Source organism: Nesoenas mayeri (assembly GCF_963082525.1).
Source record: "Nesoenas mayeri genome assembly, chromosome: 3".
Lineage (NCBI taxonomy): Eukaryota > Metazoa > Chordata > Aves > Columbiformes > Columbidae > Nesoenas > Nesoenas mayeri.
The window spans coordinates 66708493-66728638 of record NC_137544.1 but is presented as its reverse complement, the minus strand read 5'-3'; the positions used below and the strand labels follow the sequence as shown (position 1 = coordinate 66728638).

Sequence of the window (20146 nt, the reverse complement as noted above, 5' to 3'; positions counted from 1 at the left end):
AGATGACTCAGGGTCAAAAGAAAGTTCTCTATATCTAACTTCTCTTTCAAATTAACAGGCAATACATTGAAACTATAGTCAGCTCTATGGCTAGAGCTCAGAGCTGGAGGCTATGAACAGAAGCAGCTTTGCTTTGAAACACCTGAAAGGAGGCAAAATATAGCACGTACACTCTGCCCTTTGGTTCATCAGCAAGGCAGAGGTGAGACAGTGCACGGCTACCCAGAAGGTAATCATCAGCCAAAAAAGCACTGAATGTGAAAGGACTACTGACACTTGATGATGTGACCTTCCAAATTCTTTACATCCTTTAATTATCATCACTTCTTTTCCCCCCTAGCCGTAAGTTTATTTGAGAAATTAATTATGAAAAGTTCCTATGATCTCAGATCAGTTTTCCCCTGCCTATTTAACCAGCTTAACCTCACTCCTCAGGCAGTTCATCACTTTCTCATACTCCCTAGACCGAACATTTCAAGAGGTGAGCAAAAATAAAAGGGAATGACCATTATGAACAAGCTAGAAATATTTACACCCCCGCCCCGCCACTTAGTGACTACTCCCAAAACTCCCCTGGGAGCTTGAGTGAGGCGTACAAATTTTGCTTCCCTTCTGCAGAAGACAGGTCTTCCCTAGGCATCAGGGAAGTGGGGAAGGCTTTCAAACAATGGAAACAGGAGCCACAGAGTGGCAAAATAGCTGGCAAAATTCGAACATCAGGTTGCAATGCAATGCATGCCAGGTGCTACCACGTATACATTTGATAAAGCACTTCATTAATTGCATCTGACATCACTGAAACTCCTTGCACTGCCTTCTCCCTCCTAACCAACTCCTTTCAAACCCCAATGCCTCTCCCTCAGTTTTTAAACACCATTAGAAATGAACACAGGTCTCACCTTTGACTTTTTCCTTGGTTCTTTCAACAGACTGCTCTTCCATGGGTTGATACAGGCTATCTACTACTTTTTAGATTATGTCTGCTTTCATGAGATCACCAATAGCTTGCTGGAAAATGGGGGACAAAATCAGGCTGAGATCCTTATTTCTCACTAAGTCAGTCTTTTTACTCTGTTTACAAAGTTTTATTTTAAAAGAAAACAAAAATATCTTTCAACAGAAAATTAACCACCAAAACCAGGGACTGGCTGATGAAAGGATGTCTCAAGCATGCAGATCTGAACTACCAGGTCTGAGCAAACTACTAAACTATTCACATGGGTACACTGATTACCACTGACTAAATTATGTCACCAATGAGAACGATTTCAGAAAAGAGAGGAGGTGTCAATTTTATGGAATCTTTCAGGCTTGTTGCGAGTAACAGCTCATACCTCTACCCTAAAAGTGTGTTCCTCGTCTTTATCTTCTCAGAGTAAGTGATTATGGATACTAATCTCATCCAGTGTAACTTCTGAATACCAATGAAGCAATCTAAGCCTTGAAAAGAATACATACTTATGTCAGTCTCAGTCTGGCTCTCAGACACTGAAGATTACTTTTTTGGCACAAAAAAGCCTTTTCCAGGAAAAGGTAAATGTTGCACTTACCTGAAAAGAAAGCTTTATTTTGGCTCCTCTAAATGCTGGAGTTCAGCTGGTGGCACTCTTACCTCTTGACAATGCTCTCTTCATACCAGCTCAAAGGATGACACCCCAAAAAAGTAATCCTACGTAACAGCAATTAATGTACTGATATTTTCTCTTGTTTTTTTTTTTTAATAATATTTCTGTTACACAGGCCAATATATTCTAAGTTGAAATATTTAACTCATAGGAAAAAAAACACATTGTGTCATGGCTTAAAAAAACCCATACTAATTAAGGATCAGTAACTTAGCGACATGCTCTGTATTTTTTCAGAATTTACAAGAATCCTGTTTTGGTCAAGTTCTAACTCATAAGCTGGGCAAAACATCTATCCATGCTCAGACTGCAAGTTTTCTACAATGTTTTTTGAAATCAATGAGTTTTCAATTTGTTCTGTTTTTCTGCTATTTATGCTTATGTTTTGGGCATAAACATCTATCTTGGTAGCAAGCTGCTATGGAGAATATTAATAGGTTTCCAGTACACCCACAGGAAAAAAGCTACTTCAGTGTGGCCTGGTACAACCTCCATTACCAAAGGTTGCACATGAGTATATATAAAAACACACACAGAAATAACATATGAGTGAGGATGAAATTCAAGAAGCAGCTTGAGAAAAAAAAAAAAAACAACAAACTTGAAATGACCAATCATTAATTCAAAATAAAGACAGCTTTCATTATTAGCACAACCTCTCATGTGATACTTTCCCATCTATTTTACCATTTGTCGTGTTTTCCAGATCTTCTCATTCAAACACATACCTAATACCATTACTTTGTTACAGCATTTTTAAATTCTTTTTAGAAGTGCAGCATATGTACGTCTTCTAATCTTTTTATACCATACATTTTTTCATTCTAAACTTAGAGGTTTCCATAGTTGTCACTAAAAAGCACATAGACAAAATATTTTATGGTATCTTTAATAAATGCAAATAAATCAATACAAACAAAACTTTACTTAGCAAACTGTACATACATAAATATGTTCTTCGTTTTTCAACCTGACATTCAACATTTTTCCTCATGAAATCTTTTACGATCTTATTTATTACATCCATTTTTTTAAACCTTGAAAAAGTGCACAAAGTGCATCCAAAGCAAAAGTTAGAACACCATGCCCGAAACAGAAACCACAGGGAATAATACATTGCCATACAAGATCCTTTAAAATTGTATGTTACAAAAGCTCTAAAATTTCTTCAGCATTGGTTATTTTGTATATTGTAGATACTGAGAGGGTATTTAACAAAGACTGGCTAACAGCTCATTTAGAGCAGCACACAAGAAAGGATCTACAGTATCAAGTCCTTGGCTATGCATAGTACAGGGCAATGACCTGGATATAAAGTGGCTAAAAGATCCAGAATGCTGGACAAAAGGACATTTCCCTCACACACGTCACATCCTCCTTAGTACCCAGGATGCGAGTATCGAAACGATGCTACTCAGGTAATATGTTGTGCAGTTTGATTCTGATGTACTGATGTGTTACTAGCTGAGTGCCAGCAGAGAATGATATGGACACAGCGGTGGCTACAGCAGGTAGGTAAAGCTGCCACACTGAATGCTGTCACTCTTTAAAACCACCCCGCCTCCCAGTTAGCACGCTAGCAAGGTCACCCGCTGTCTCACAGGTCTCCTCATAATGGAGGTGGACCATTCGTGTATTTTAGCATGGGGTGGAAAGAGCGGGCAAAGTTGTTGGCCATAGTACAGCTGTAATCCTCCTCGGTCATCGGCACCAGGCAAGCCAGCCCGATCAGGAGCAGCAAGAGGAACTGAAGTGCCAGAGCAACTCTGAGGACTCTGAGGAAGAAGGATGGGTGCTGCCACGCTGGCCTGGCCTCAGAACGGGAGGAACCTGAGCCACCTCTTGTGGACCTGAGGAAAGAGGATGGACAGGTGAATACACTAAAACATTACTGCAGCAGAGGCTGCCCTTGGGCACTCAGACTTCCCTGAAGGCTGGGCTACAATTCATACAGACTTTGACTGACAACTGCAGAGATATTTTTCACTGAACATGCTATTTACCCAACACTCTTAAGAGGCCTCGTGTTTCTAGGCTGGGAAGGAAAACACAAAAAAATCACAATAGAATGGGCTTTGTGACCCCATAGACCCTTCATCAATTATGGATAGACTCTCCACTTAAAGCACTGTGCTCTAGAGAAGGGAAGAATAAAAGATGGGACATACCTGTCACATGTGCTCAATGCACACCATCTAACAAGGAAGCCTCCTCATTTAAAATGCCAGTTGCATTTGGTCTGCAGAAGTTTCTACATTCATTTCTGTGTATAGCATCCGCAAGGGTATAACACATTAAGATTTAGTTACATCAACATTCAATTAATTAATACACCAATATGCAGGCAATGGGGACTCCTTTTCTACAAAGTACATTGTATTTTGAATATTGCACTGAATCAGCAGTTAAAATCTATTTGCTCAACTGACTTTACACCATCACTATTCATGCTATTTTCTCCCTTGTGTCTACGGAACTGACTTGAAATGGTAAATGTCTATAGGAGAGGCAAGACCCAACACAAACATTTTTAAAGGGACACTTCAAATTAAGTACAAAAATTCAGTCTACTTTTTAATAAAGAATAAAGACATAGAGTTCACATTTCACTTTTGATTGAAACTAATATATGAATGACAGATTTTGAAGTAACTGGATGACTGAAAAGAGTGATTATGCAAGTTAAAAATCTGATGGTCTCCATGTGCTAATAAAATGGCATGGGAAAGTATTGTATTTTAGCACTAGCCAAAAGTGGAAGATCTTAGAGCCTTCAAATAATTTGCTTCAAGAACTCTTCCTTAAGACATTAGTTCATTAATTTTGTTTTAGACATGTTATAAAACAACCGTGTGGCTACTATGACTATGAATCCCCAGAAAATCTATGGCTTGCTAGGTTTTAAGAGAGAAAAATGTTTGTAGGGATGTATTTAGTCTCAACTTGAAGGTGTGGGAGATCAGCCCTGTTGGCTGAGGTCAAATGCTCCTCAGTAAAGCAAGTAGGGGGCGATGGTTCCTTAGTGTCTCCTTGCCTCCCCCTTGTTCTTTTGATCCTGTCTCCCAGTTAATGCTTAGATTATTTTTACTGTCTTGTTCATATATGTGTATCATCCCACTACAAAGACTTCAAGAAAACCAGACAGATTTGGTAAAGTTCAGATGTCCAATAGATACATAAACACTCATGTATGCTAAATGATTAACTTGACCTAAATATGCCAGGAAGGAGTAATGACCAAAACATCAGGTCACATGTTGTTTGAATCCATGTTATTGTAGCCCGGATGGAAAGCTGCTTGTCGCACAATGTAAGATCATGTATTATAAAGAACATATTGAAAGGATATGGCACATTTAACAGCATAAGAGCATTCCATATTAAAGTTCAATTAGATCAGGACTTCTACTGTACAAGAATGCCAAGACAGAAAGTTAATGGACTGAGGTAGGAACAAAGGGAACAAGTAGTGCTTAATTACCTTCCAAGCATTTGATTGCACAGTCTGCCTATTTGCAAGGCTCTCATTGTGCAAATGTCGTTAATCCCAATCAAAAAAGGCCACATTTCTGGACTTGGTAACTGCTGTTTGATAATGAGGAAAGTCAGAATTTTCTTCATTGACTCAGAGTCACTCTGGGGCAATATTGGCTGTCAAAAGGGGAACTTCCAGAAAGTGGAGTCAAAAGAGAGGAGGCAAAGTTAGCATCTAATTCTTCTTTTCTTTTCCTAAGGCTTTAGTAGCACAATCCAGCATTTTTTGCTTTGTGTTTTAACAAAAAAGAAAAAAAAAAAAATTGGTACATGTAAGCCACATGATTGATCTCAAAGAGGAACATAACATTTCTTTCAAAAACTAAAACACTTCACGGCAAGGTTTTACAAGATGTTTTTTCTGCAGTGAAGTAAGGTGTTGAGGAATAGTTTCTAAGATTGCATGGAAACAATGAAACAAGCAAATAATAAAACATCTTCAGAGGAGGAGTTCTAAAAAGTTCAAGTGCTGTACTGCCTGTGTTTATTGCGGGTACACCTCTGCAATCTACATAATTGGCTGAAAAATGGAATGGCTCTGCTCAAAGTGTTTAATGGATTTGGTAAGGAGAGGTGGTTAAAAATACACATTGTTAATAAAAAAGGCACACTATTCATAAGGGCCAGAACCCCTATTTACTCCAGCAGGAGAAGGGAAAGCTGAAGTACTGTAGGCTACTTTGGAGAAAAATGCAATCTTTTTTTCTTGAGCTTGCATCTTTAGTTGTTTCTCTTCTGACTGCTCCACCATTTGTCTCACTGGCCCCTGTCTGAGGTGGGAAGGCGGTCAGGCCATCTGCTGCTTGCTCCATACACAGTTCCTACTAACTAGAAAAAAAAAGGGGAAGGCACAGCTGTAGACCCAGCCAGCAGTAAGTTTCTTCATGTCAAGAAATCTCATAAATTAACTAACTTAAGAAGTGCAACCAATAGTTACCCTTACTTTAGAAGTCTGTAATGTCAGTGAAATTGGAACTCTTTCCTAAGCATTTCAAGAGAGAAGCAGCTAATTTTCCAGGCTATAGATTGGACGGGCAAAGTGCACTTTAATTTCAGCTCAGACGAGTACCTTCTTTTAAAGAGGACCCATTTTTTTTTTCAAGGAAAATATGGTTGAAGTAATTATCTGCATTGCAGTAAACATCTGAAAGATTACAACAGAAGAATTTAGCATTCAAGCGAAGCTGATAGGAATAAATAAAATGAGTTTAATGGGGAAGTGACTAATGGAATGTAGAAAATAGGCTTACATTGAAAGAGGCACTGCTGGGCTAGTAGGATGTTATTACTGGAGTTAATCAAGGATGAGTCTTGATTTAATATCTTTATGAAAAGACTGGCATAAAACCTAAGAACAGCAAATTTCATCTGTATGATGACAGAAGTTGGAAGTCTTTGCAAATACAAAATAAGATTGGCTTATTGCACAGAAAAAAAAGTAGTTGAATCGAATAAGTTTAAGAAGTGGCTCAAGGAGTTAAAGGTTATATATGTACAGTAGCAATAAAAACTTCTGCTACAAATTTGGAAGTTCACACTCTGAAGATACAGAAAAGAATCTGCAGCTGTTTGGCACAGAATAACCACACACCAATAATGTGGCTTGTGAAAAGCTGTGACAAGGGACAAAATAAATTTTAAATATACTTAAGTTCAAGATATGCAGAAGAGTGTTGTTTTAATGATGTTCTTTAAAGCACTCATCAGAGTTCCCCTGGAGAATTTTTTATCATTTTGGTTAACATACTTCTGAGAGATAAATTCAAACATAAACAAGCTTAAATGAGGGGGAAAAAAAAAAAAAAAAAGGAGTATTTTTCCTAGGAAGGAAACAAAGAGCTTACAAATATAAAACCTGAGAGATACAGAAATTACCCTCAATAAAATAATGCAGAACAGACAGAAAGAAGGGTAAACGATTGTTAAGGGAAAGGATAATGTTGACACAAAACCAAATTACTACATCTAACCATGGATATATTCAAGGTGGAAATTATTGTACTTCCAGATAATCAGATAAATTAACTTTGATATCAACCTTTTAATAGACTTTTTGTTCCCATTGATTCTAAGATGGAGGTTGCTAGAGTTATGAAGGAGAAGGCATGATGCTCTGCCCACAAGAGCAGGCAATGACTCCTCTTAGTGGCCTGAGAGACTCTCTAAGAGAGATCTTGTTTAGCTGTGTTCTGACTTTGATTCTCTCCCTGGCTCACAGCATCACAGCATCCAAACCTCAGGTTTGTCTTACCCTGTAAAGAAGATGAATATGTCCATTTCAAAGGTAGTTACATATGAAGTTTAAGTAACAAATTTTTAACTGGGAGTGCAGGAGATAACCGGGAGAAGAACTATAGCAAGTCCAAACTTTGTGTTTGAGTTACTGTGTAGCAACTGACTGCCTTTTTGTGGCCAAAGGTGTAAAGAGTGCTGTGGCCTGTTCTGCTTGAGGAACAGCGAGCCACCTTTAAAGATCCACTAGTAATTTGGGGCGGCCTGGGGAGAGCAGGAAATGGAGGTTGGCATTGTGGCACCAAGACTTGAATAGAGCTGCTCAAGAGAGACAATGTAAACAACCCTGAGCAAACTGAGCCACTATTTTAATCTTTTTAACATTTTAATCACTTCAAAGAAACCCACAGGCACAGATCCAGGTCTGCATTTATGACAGCTCTATTAAACTGATTAAGAAAGAGGAGCTGTTTCTTGGATTTGCCTTTCCCACTTTGCATTCAATAACTAATACCTCTTGAATGAGCCTTTAGTTAAATCCACAATGTAACATCCAGTTTAGGCTTGTACCTTGCTTAGCATCACACACCATGCTTGTCCTTTTCCTGTGATAATGGGAAAGGCAAGGTGCTATCACACCTGTTATACACAAAACACAGCTCTTCTAATTTTTAAATGAACTTTCCTTCACATCCTCCTATGCTACAAACCTTTTAAAATTGCCTTTAGTTCTTCTGTATACTAAACTCTAACAGAGTTTGCTGATCCAGTGCAAGATCAAACACAAAGTACTCTGATCAGAGGCATGTCAAAATATTAAAGAACACAGTGACAGCTTGTACCACTTTATCAGTTAAAACCACATTATACATCAACCACAACCTGTCTGGCTTGCGCATTTGATTAAGTTTCCTATTCAGCAGTGACTCATTCGTATTCCATGCTTGTCTGAATGACAAATTGAACATTGTGCTGTACTGCTACAAGATGTGTTAATAAACAGTGCTGGAAAGACTTGATCTGAAAGGAGCCGCACCAATGCCACTGCAAGAACAGAGGCTGATCTCACAGCTGTAAAGCTCTGCGAGCTGCCTTTGAGCTGGTTGCTCGCAACTCCAGCCTTTTCAAAAGTTTGGCAGAAGTGGTTTGAATATACAGGAGAGTGGAGAAGCGCATACAATATGTCTCTTGAGTACAACGTTGCTAGTGCAAGCACACTGATCTGCTGAAGACATTCACGCTCGCTGTTAGTGGCTGTAGAGTAAAGCCCCACTCCTCCCTTGTCCCACTCCCTGTAAGAAACAAAATGCGAAGCTTCACAGCAGGGCTGGAGTTGGAAAAATGAATTCTCCGTCTCCATCAGACAGAAAGATGGAGTGTACACGTCATCTATTTTCTATGTGGTTTCCTTACGTTTCAAATTAAAACAAATAAATCCCTAGAAATAAGTTAGCTTCTTAGTGCTAGTGGAAACAAAGAAAGATACTCTACCTGTTCTACGTGGTATGCTATGCACTTTGCAACTATGCCACTTTACTCACAGTCACTGCACATACAGAGCAAACTTTTTAAAGAGGTGTTTTGTCAATATCTACATGGTAAGTAGTTTTATTCTTTATTCCATTTATATTTGAGAATGATCTTGCTGAATAAAGCCTTGATTTTGCTCGTGAAAAGATAAGACTCAAGGTATTTTTTTATATGCTTGGTTATTGCTCAATCACTGTATTAAATCTAGTGTTGCCTTATTTCCAACATCAAACCTTTCACTTTAACGGGAGTTATTTATTTATTTATTTATTTATTTATTTTTAATATAGAGAATAAAAGAGGTTTAGGAGTTAAAAATATGAACACATATATTTTTGTCATATTTTCTGAGCATTATAGGTGTTGCAATGCAGAAGATGCTGAAATAGCAAGAGACTTCCTCTTTATACATATTGGGCTGCTCATTTACTTTTTTTTTTTTTAAACTTCATGACTCTAGAGGCTAGTGAACTGATCCGTGGAAGAGTGAAGGTACACACATCACACTGACAACAACAAAGAATGCAGAAGCACTGTTAGCTGCAGAGATGACAGGTTGCTGGAGACGAGGTGGAAAGCAAAAAGCTGCAGCTGCAAGCCTGCTCTCTACTGGTCAGACAGAGATGGGGCAGAGCTGCTCCCAGAGCGACACATGGATGCAAGCACTTGGCAAGTGTCATGGCAATGTTAGCACGTTATATTGCAGTTGTCTGAGGAAGGGAGAGAAAGTGACCCCAAGTCTCAAAATCCTAAAATTCTGACTTTTAAATTTGAGTCTTAAGTACTGAAAACCCACAAACTGAACAAAACATTTCAGAAAAAAAAAAAAAAAAGAAAACAAAAAAGAAAAAAAAAAAAAAGGAAGGAAAGAAAAGGATGTTAGTATGTCTTATCCAGATCTGTGGGTTTTGTGAATTCTATAATATGGTAATGGCCTATTACCTGCCTTAGTTTAATATCTAGATGTAAAGAGGATGATAAAAAGTGTTTGCCATGAACCTACTGGCATTTCTTTTAAATCAAGTCAACATTAAATAATCATTAAATATCATGAGTGTAAACACACCTTCGCCTTGATCCAGTGTATGAAAAATAAATGTTGATTACACGGCATTCCTGGGAGGCAAAAGCTGTAGATGTTCACAGATTAGCCGGTATTTCTATTTAACAAAGAATCTGAAGTAATGAGAGCCCCTTTTGCCAAACTATTAACAAAAGGGAAATTTTCACTTGTTTAAGTCCTGGCCACCAGCCAGAGTTGGTACAGACAGGGAGGAATCACGGCCAATTTCCATCATCCTCTTGGGGTTCTAGAACAGAGTGCGGAAACCAGGAGAATAAGGTACCTGCTATGTGGACTGCTGACAGAGGGTCCAGGCTGTGAGAGACTACATTTGCCCCGTGGCTGTTTGCAATGAACAGGGGGTAAAGAAAGAAGAATGTTCAGTCCAGGCAAATAAAGACAAGCTACTGATGAAACTAAATTAAAAGTGCAGCAAAGGAAACATAAAAAAATAATCAAATGAAGTGACCAATACCCATGAACCAAGGAAACTGGCTTTTCTTTGTGCCTCACTGAATATGGAAATGATTGGAACATATACAGTGAACTCGAAAATAACAGTTTAGTCATTATATTTATGAATTGTATGTAGCTCTGGGTTTAAAAAAAAATCACTAGAAATTTAGCTCAAATAATTTGTAATATGAAATGTATTGAGTTGAATATGGGCAAATAGAGATATTTCAACATGCAAATGCAGCAAAATTAATATTCTCAAGGAAAAAAGGTCCAAGGGCCTCCTTTGACAAGTCTGGCCTCTTTACCAGTTTCCCCCACAATTTTGAAGGCCAAATAACTGTAGGTGCATTCCTGCACTCACAACTATTTGCTGGAACATGTAATGAAGTTAGATTATTATAATTCTGATATTTTTGGTATTAGTATTTATTTATTTAGCATCAGTACTTTTGGCACTGAAATTCTAAACAAAACCACTTCAGTCTCCAAACTTGTGGGTGCAAAAACCAGAAGTTTGAAAACCAGACCCTAAGGAATTATACAGCTTAGCTACACCCTATGGACAAAAATGAAAAAAACATAGTCACATACATAAACACTAACAAATGCTTATTAAAATATTAAGATAAAACCTTATAATTCTACATAATCTTTAGACAAAGATTTTATGATAAAATGCTTCTCCATTTCCTCTAAAGCTCAGGCATCTTTCAGTTACATCTGTGATATCAGAGCTTTTATTAGTTATTTAAGTTTAAATTATAAAGATAAAAGCATTGACCTCTGGAATAAAATGTTAAGATATATATTCTTTCTCCTTCTGAAAAGCCAGTATTCCTTTACATTCTCATACTAGCATCTAAAAGGAAACTAGTGAATGTAAAAAACAAAACAAACAAAAACAAACCACAATTTCAAGAGCCATAAAATTTATCAAGACAGAACTCAGAGGCTTTACAAAAAGCGCAAATGGTGTAACAAAATAAAACAAAATCAACCTGATTGTTTTAAGAACTAAGGAAAAAAGCAAAGTAATCAACCAATAGAATTGCAGAAAAAGACAAAATAATTGCAGTTCCATTTTGGGCTCAGAGTATGGAAGTGTTAATTACTAGGCATGTATTTCTATATTTCTTGAATTTTGTGCCAGCGATGTAAATAGACAGAGTTGCCATCATAGCCATTGCTTAGGTCCTGTGCAACTAAATCTTCTGAAAAATGTTTTACGCCCTTCAGCTCTACTTAGCCATTCATCCAAAGTCTCAATAAGACCATCTGCAACCTTCATCAGGAATGACAAAAAAACCCTTATTGAGATTCTTGATGAAGCAGCTCTGAAGAGAAGGCCAAACAGAAATGCAGGACTGATTATACCAGACAAGACCAGACTTTGGGGTGCTGCCATCACTAGAGCAAAATACAAGAGACACGACATGCCATACCATGGTAAACCAACCACACTGACAGCCCTGGTTTTAGATAGTGTCTACACTTCTGATTTCATGCAGGATGGGATATGCAGCAGGGTTGGGGAAAGCAGCTGTGTTTTGTTCTTGGTTTATGCCATTTCCTTTCCTATCAAGTGAGAAGGGGGACCTTGCAGCTGGCTAGAGCTACTGTAGACATCTACAACTCCCACCCAAGAGGTGGCAGAAAATATATGGCAAGAAATTACCGTTCTCTGTCTGCTTGGAGTGCTTCTTCCAGAAACAGGACTCACTGAGCCCGATGTGTCTAATTCATCAGCAGAGGACCATGAGGACAATTCCTAAAGTTCATAAGGAATGGAGCTTAGAAATACAGCAACTAGCTGTTCAGGTAAGCAAACAAACAAAAAAAACCCCAAGGGACATTCCAGCAATGTTATTTCCAAAGCAAATACAACACAGCAGTTAAATATTGTTACTGAATTTCATAAAACTAAGGTATTATGTATTTTCTCTGTTAGCCCTGAAGGTAAAGAAAAGCAAACAGATAGTTAAAACTTAATTGCTTTAGGTGACACATTTTCCACCAAAGTCAAGGCAGGGAAAAAAAGCAGTGGCTCTTCATTGGCCTTTAGTTACAAGAACAGGCTGGCACCACAAAGACTTTACTTAAACAGGCAGAAATTCACTAGAAGGAGGGAAGAGCTGAGTTCTCATGCCTTATGCACTCTGGTAAGTCAAGACTTTAAAAAAAGTTAACTAAAGGAAAACACCAAAATCTTTACTTTCTACCTGCCAGTGTTGGTAAAAATCTATGCATAACTCCCTCTCAAATAACTTGAGACAATTTGAAAAGATTTGGAGTGCAGCTCAAAGCTCAGAAGGCACTATGAGAGATTTGTTAGCCTATTACAAAATTTACTTTACAGCTTTTTTTTTTCTCTCTTTGACAGAGTGAGCATTATCTTCCTTTCCAGTGACAACTGACACAATAATTTTCAGTACTACAGCTAGAATAATTATCTCATATACTTTGCCAGCTGACTGATTGTGTAATGGCAGGATAAACAAACCAAGATGTTCAATACTTGTTGCTACACTGAACAGAAAAAAATCACAGGATTAAAAATGTCACCATATAACAAAAGAGATGTTTACATTATGAAGTGTAAGATTACTTTATAATATTCAAGATTACATGTGTAGCATCTTGATAAGTTTTGCAAACAATGGAAACAGTCCAGCCAATAACACTGATCAAGGATAACAGTCAAAATGGTGGGAAACAAACAGCAACGACTTACCAGTTGACTACTTGAAATGTCTAGAATTTTTTCTAGGTCTTTAATATGATGTGTGACCTCTTTCAAGAGGATCTTCAGTCTGTTTCCAATGACATGCACCTTTTCTTTGGCTTCAAGACAGTCCTTGCCTTCAGCATTGACCAGCAACTGGCAGGACATATCTTGCAGTGACGCCACCTTCAACTGAGACTCCAGCAGTTCACGTCTGATTTGCTGTTGCCAAAGCAAGCACCAGATTTTTTTAGTGGAATTTTTTTTAAAAAAAAAAAAAAAAAAAAAGAAAAGGAAAAAAAGCTAGAACTCACCAAACTGGACATTTGAAATTAATAGAATGGAAATAGAAGAGAGGCAATGCAAATTTCTACTCATACAGGAAGATAGCAGCCTACCAGTTGCCTGAGATTTTAAATCACGAGTTTTTCTACTAATGGAAGTGAGAAGTCTTCCCTACCAAAGTAAAGCTAGTTAATAACACTGGTCCCACACCTGTGTGTTAACAAGCATTGTATGATGCCAACCCTCAAGAGAAAGACAAATCTGATGAGGTGTTTCCCTGATTATGTGTTTTGGGAGAGAAAGAGGTGATTATAGCCCTACCATTAGAAGTCTGTGATGATCTTGCAAAATTTCTGAGTCCAGGTTTGGATTGATAGGCACAATCTCATTTTTCCTTCTGTCAATATTCTCTAACCAAAGCAGCAAACCGTGGCTCATTTCATGGAAGTCCTGCAAGTGATGAGCGATGATTTTAATAGCGTAATAAAAAATTCCAGTCAAATTCAGGTTTTTATTTTATCCTATGATATATTCTACTGGTTAAATAACAAAACTTACAAAGAAGTGTAGAATAGTATATTAGTATACTACTCCAGAGATGAGAAATTTAGAAAATCATAGTGCAGGCATATCTTTCAGAAAACATATGCTGAAGCTGTATTTTGGCTTGGATGGGCAAGTTTCAGACTGCATAATAAACATATCAAATAATTATATGGTTTACATTTTTGATATGTGGGATGCTGACAATGTAACATAAGTGCATCACAGACCTGGCACTGCATTAATGCATCCTGCAATGAGCTGCGCCACTCTTCAATCATACTGCAAACATGGTCCCAGCGCACATTCATCTGAGACAGGTGCTCCTGAAGCTTCTTGCTCTCTTCACTGTCAGATTGAGTGAACTCTGAACTGCACAGATTGATGGATAAGATGATCGCTTTGCGGTTATCAATTGCTTTCTGCATCTCCTTGATGACACAAGAAAATGGGATGGGGCAAGAAAGGATGGAAATTGGTAAAACATGTGACTTTCAGAAGAACCAAGTACAGAAGCACCACAAGAATGCAACGATTTGCCATCAGTGACTGCAGAACATTACCTTACTGTAACAGCTTCTTTGTGTATGACATTTCTGTGCTCACTCTTACTCTGCAGAAGTTCAGTCTTTAACATGTACTAAAATTTCACTGAGTGTATAAACTGGTACAAGTCAATTAAACATGTAAAGTCTTAAGAGCCTGAAGGCATTGTTGAATTTTAAAGATCTGGCTCATGTTTCACATATTTTAAAGACAGAGAAGGCCCCAAAAATTTAGAGAGATGTAAGATAATTGTACTTTAGCCCACAATAAAACTTTTGCCCTCACTTCTCAGTTCTGCTGATAAACATAAAGCTCAACATGTTTTCAAGTGGAAACTGCTGTCAACAGTATTTCAAAATAAAGGCTTTTACTGAGGGAAAAGAAAACATACAAAGTATAAACAACTTACTCCAATTTATAGAAGCAGGACATGTATAAAAACTCTGATTTGTTTACACTGGAAGCCACAAAAGAACAAAAGAAACCCCACTTCTTTTGGTTTGGAGGGCACTAATGGCCCTTCCAAGAGTGGGTGAGATAAGGATTCTTATGAAATGTCCCCTTTTCCACCTACTTTATGGCATTTATTTAAAAGCCTCATGTCACAGTGACCTTTGTAGTACTTATGGCAGCTATATCTGGATTCCAGTGAAGATCAGCATTAATATGCTTTAGATGGATCAGTGCTGGAAACACTCCTTACTATCTGTCCACCTCATTCTTAGCATGGAGCATTTTGACATCGGCTCCCGTATTTTTGTGCCCAAGCTTATAAGATGCCAGTAACTGAATGTGAAGTTGAGGACCATCAAATTAGCAAATTTTATAGCTGTAAAATATCCAGAAGAGATCACAAAGGCAGCATTCAGATCCTGATGGATCTGAGATGACAGAAGAAGAAACAAGAATGTTGCAAAGTGACACCAAATTTTTCCTATGTTGTACTGGCGAGAGCAGTGGGTACACTACAACCCATTTGGGCAATCTCTCCTTCCTCCACACAAAGTAGTATGTCCCAGTGAAGCATTTCCTTTAAAGTAGGTATTTTGTTACCAATTTGACTAAAAGAGATTTGATTGAATTTGGGTTTCTTTTTTTTTTTTTTTTTTTTAACCTTTCATCACCTTGGCTAACATCAGGAATTATCTCTACCTTCTGGAATTACAGAAGTACCACAGAATTCCTGTTTCAAAAATTCATTTCGATTATATACTGAATGTCAGCGGCACATTTTTCTGCCAAAAGGTGGTTCATAAAATCACCTTCCCAGTTACTTCAGTGTTCAGTAGTAACACACTATGTGCAGAACGCAGCAAACCAGCTGCAACTATTGGCAATCTCTCCAATATACCTGTTGCACTCAGGTCTGTTTAAAAGGTAATTAATGGAAAAGAGAAATAAAACTCACTTTCAGTTTTTTAATTCTGAGCTCAATAGTTTGTATGTCAGTGCTGAGATCAAGGTGGTGGAGCTTCTCCAGTTCCTCTTCAGTTTCTCCCAACCAAACCCAAACGTTATTAAGGTCGGAGTTAAACTGCTGCCATTGCTGAAGTTTCTGCTTCATCCTCAGCTCCTTGCTTAGAGCTTGAGCCTGGATTAATTCCCATCGCTCAATTACACCTGGAATGATAAACACTAAATTCAATAAAAGCAAAAAACCGCTAGCCACACACGATTGCACCAGCTGAATCACGTGCAGGACAAAAAATGTTCCATAAAACCCAAAACACCCTAAGCCACAAAACATCCCACTGAAAACTAAGTTAGACTGAAGAATATGTTGCAAAGAGAGAACAAAGAATGTGGATGATTCCAGGCAGCACACAATTTTTCCACTTTCTAATGTCAGCCTTCTATGAACAGAATTAAGTTGATACACACAGGTCTCTGTAACAGGTTATACTGGTATAAAGACATCATCAGCATAAATGCAAACTAGACAAGGAAACTGAACATGTCTAACTAGCCATATATTCATCATTATTTTCACTGGTATTTGCACCTATCACAACTTACTACACACACCTCACTACATTTGCATAAACTACTGCTGATGCATTCGATAAACACCTGCACTAAAAAGAAATAAATCAGGGGCTATTTCTTGTAGTTAGTTATCTTGAAATGCTATGGCAGAAGAACAAGTTGTATCATTCCATCAACTTAAAATTAAAAACAAACAAACAAACAAAACCAAATAAAACCAAACCAAACCAAACCAATCAATCAAACAAAAAGCAGTAACAAAAACCCTTCAAAAGAAACAGACTGCATGGGTAGCATATCTTGCCAAGCTAAGAATGGAGACATTGGCTTTATAGTCTCTGGAACAAATCCACAATTTTACAATGCAATACATCCTGTTCTATGGATGATGCCTAAAATTAATCAGGTGAATATTTGCACTGAGTGAATATAGATTTCTGCACGGTAGGACAGATAATATTAGAAGCAACAGATGAAATAAATGCTGATTTATGTGCTTCATACTGCAATATAAGGAATCTTCTTTCATCAGGAAGTATTCAAAGAAAATACTTTGCATCTACACAGACTATCTGAAAGGCTTAGGGTTATGTCCGAAGATAAGGCGTTCTACAAATGCACTTGTATGCCTAATCTCTTTATAGAGCATATACAAGAATACTGATAATTCCTTATTAATTCCTATTAACAGGTGTTAAACAGACATGGTAATAGACACAGTCAAGTAAATATTTTTGTCAGTAAATAATATCAAGTGTTTATTCAGAAAACCTGCATATTTTCTACTTTTCATAATTGCTTTCCATCAAAGAACTAAATGTTACTTACCAGCTGTTTGTGTTTCAGTACTGTTCAGGTTAATAAGTCCAGATAATTTTTCTTCTTCCTCCTTCAGTTTATATCCAAGCCTTCTTACTGAGTCTATGCTTCCACTGCACTCGCTTAGTAGCTTCATCTATGTTAACAAACAAATAATCCCATTTCAATATGCACTGTACAGGACTAATGGCATGGAAAATGCAGATTACAATGCAACTTCCAGAATTTTCCAAAAGTTGGTCTAAGTGTGAAGATAAAAATCTATTACTTTAACAATCTGTCCTGATACTATCAAAGAAATTTACACGGAGACACTAAAAGCTTAAAGCATAAGTTCAGACTAAACAGAAGTAACTCAGTGCCACTGTGTCAAACTGTCTTGGATGTTCTAAATGTTCAGACACTATAGCAAAGACAGTAAAAGACATGGTAAAGAAAATAAACATAACTGTGGAAATATTACTATGCATCCAAGCAGATAATATTTCAATTCTGTCAGTAATAAAATTATTTGAATGATTTAGAGAGAGATTTTTCTTCCAGAAAACCTCTCTGAGAAAGCTTTTTAATCACGGATTCAATATATGCAGCCTTGCTTACATGATGCGTGATTAAAATTCATCAGAAAGACGAATACAGTGCATGAAGCTATAAAACCTGCTTTTAAAAGCAGAGGAAGTTTAAACAAGGATGTCGTCATTAAATGGATGAAAACACATGCGAGAAAGTACTTTTGGCATCTGCAAAATGTAATAGGAAGATAAATTCCTTGGAGTCATGTTCCTGTAATCTTAATCTATTGTAAACACGTTAATAACATAAACAATAGCATGTGGTTAAACGTAGCAACCATATGAGTAAGTCTGAGAAGCAATAATATCTAATTGCTTTGTTGAAAGAGCTGTATGTCTTTCAATAGCAAATCTAAGCTTGGAGTGCTTATTTGACTTGTTCTCCAATATACACGCACATATCCTTTGTAACTGGAATCCAGCTCTGGTCCTGTAGGTGTTTTGCTGCGGATGATGTTTTCTGTTTGCTGTATTTGGAAACGACTGGTGTCTAAGGCCTTGTCCAGCTGTCGGATATGTGCTTCCAGGGCACCAGGTTCTCCTGTACCAAAGGCAAGAAAGTGACTGTCACCGAAGTTTTCCCAAATTTTTTTAATCTTTTGCCCAGGCAGAATAAATATCAGGAATACTATCTAGATTAGACGGTAAAGGAGAAATGTGACTGCAGCAGGATGAGTAGTACAGTGTCAAATTGAACTGATAACAAGTTACATTAGAGGGTGTTAGTGACCTTCAGAGGACAGATGACTATACCAATGAACATTCTTGCCATAAGCATACTATCAAAGAGTCCACAGTTTAAAAAGCAAACTTATAAACTATTCTGAAGTTACTTTTTTCCTCAGAAAATTCTTCACCTCTCTGAAGGGGAAAGTTCTTGGCAAAGTGTCCTCTAACATCACTGATTTTGGAGAACATCTTGCTCCCCTTCACAAACACTCTCAAATAAAAATTTGTACCTCAAACTCCTGGTAGAAAATACAGGTTAAAATTTCTCCTTGTTTCTCTTTGTATTACTTCTCTCCACTAAAAAACAGTGGAATTTCAATCCCCATGAAAGGATCCCATTTGTATACAATCTTGAAGATTAAAAGCTGTATGCAACTGCTAAGTGATACTGTTATAATAATATTCTCAAGGTCCACAGATGACTGCATGTCTTGAAGGCCCACAGCAAGTAGTCCACATCTGATCTGGGAAACCACACTAAGCAGCAGAATTTATGATATTTTTCCGTTAGGCATTTGACAAAAATCATGATTAACATATCTGCAAGATGGTATTATTCATCTAAGCTGTTTGGAACTCATACTAATGTTTTTGAAGCAAGACTAACTTGTATTTTCCTTGTAGAGGTCAGCTGAATTCTGTGACATGAATTAGCTCCAGCCAATTCTAATCTGAAAGCAGGCTTCACCCTAGAGGACCACACGAGATCCCTCTTATCCATATTCTATCTCTGTGCCTGATTTCCATCTGTTCACAAAGACAGTTTGAATTTATTCATAAAGACACAATTAAAAACATGTATAAAGATGGAGAGTCTTCTGTTCACCTAATTACAGAAAATGTAGCCTCTTGGATGGTTAATCTTTTTTAATAAAAAAACCCCAAAGTTCTCAATATTGTTTTTTTCCTCACCATTTTGAAAGTAAATGTTCACAGGCCAGAAAACTACAAACATTTTTTGTATGTACTGCTATCATTTATACTCTTAATCAATCATAATATTATTTCACTAATTTGAGGAAAAAATAAAAATGGACAGTGAACCTGAGGTCTGTGCCACAGATGCTGAGATTTGGGATGTCTGGTATTTCAAATTTGCAATGAAGTCATGATTTCAAAAGAGGAAAATTGTGAAATCATGAGAGAAGTTACTTGTAAGTGCATCTAATCCCTCCAAAACGGTCATCTAATAAATGAAACAGCAGGGTTAATCTTGTGTAAAAATGCAATGTGAAAAAAAAAAGAAAAAAAATCTTCCAATATAAAAGACTAAGATAAAGACATTGCAGTACAGTACCTCATATTGGCATTGTTATCACATGAAACAGCACTTACCGAAAAGTTTGTATCTAAGTAATAATCCAAGATGTCACTGCGTTAAAGCAGTAAGGGCCAAACTGAACAATTAGGTTTTGCTCTATATCTTTTCCTTCTGTCTTAGTCTTTGTAGAAACTATTATTCTCTTAGAGGCGTAACAAAATATTAAGTCGTGTTCACGGA

At 37.3% G+C, this 20146-nt stretch overlaps 1 protein-coding gene across 1 annotated transcript in view; it reads right to left on the bottom strand.

Moving 5' to 3' along the window:
* Positions 1–3177: 3177 nt before the first annotated feature.
* Positions 3178–20146, bottom strand: part of LOC308039352 (nesprin-1-like) — a gene marked incomplete at its 5' end in the record, with an annotated part of 35532 nt that continues 18563 nt past the window's right edge. Inside the window, 9 exons of the mRNA XM_080342609.1 lie at positions 3178–3475; positions 10268–10326; positions 12119–12211; positions 13175–13387; positions 13772–13900; positions 14224–14424; positions 15948–16159; positions 17354–17480; positions 18315–18457. Coding sequence (XP_080198735.1) covers positions 3235–3475; positions 10268–10326; positions 12119–12211; positions 13175–13387; positions 13772–13900; positions 14224–14424; positions 15948–16159; positions 17354–17480; positions 18315–18457 — 1418 coding nt within the window. The 3' untranslated portion in view covers positions 3178–3234. The remainder of the gene's footprint in view (positions 3476–10267; positions 10327–12118; positions 12212–13174; positions 13388–13771; positions 13901–14223; positions 14425–15947; positions 16160–17353; positions 17481–18314; positions 18458–20146) is intronic.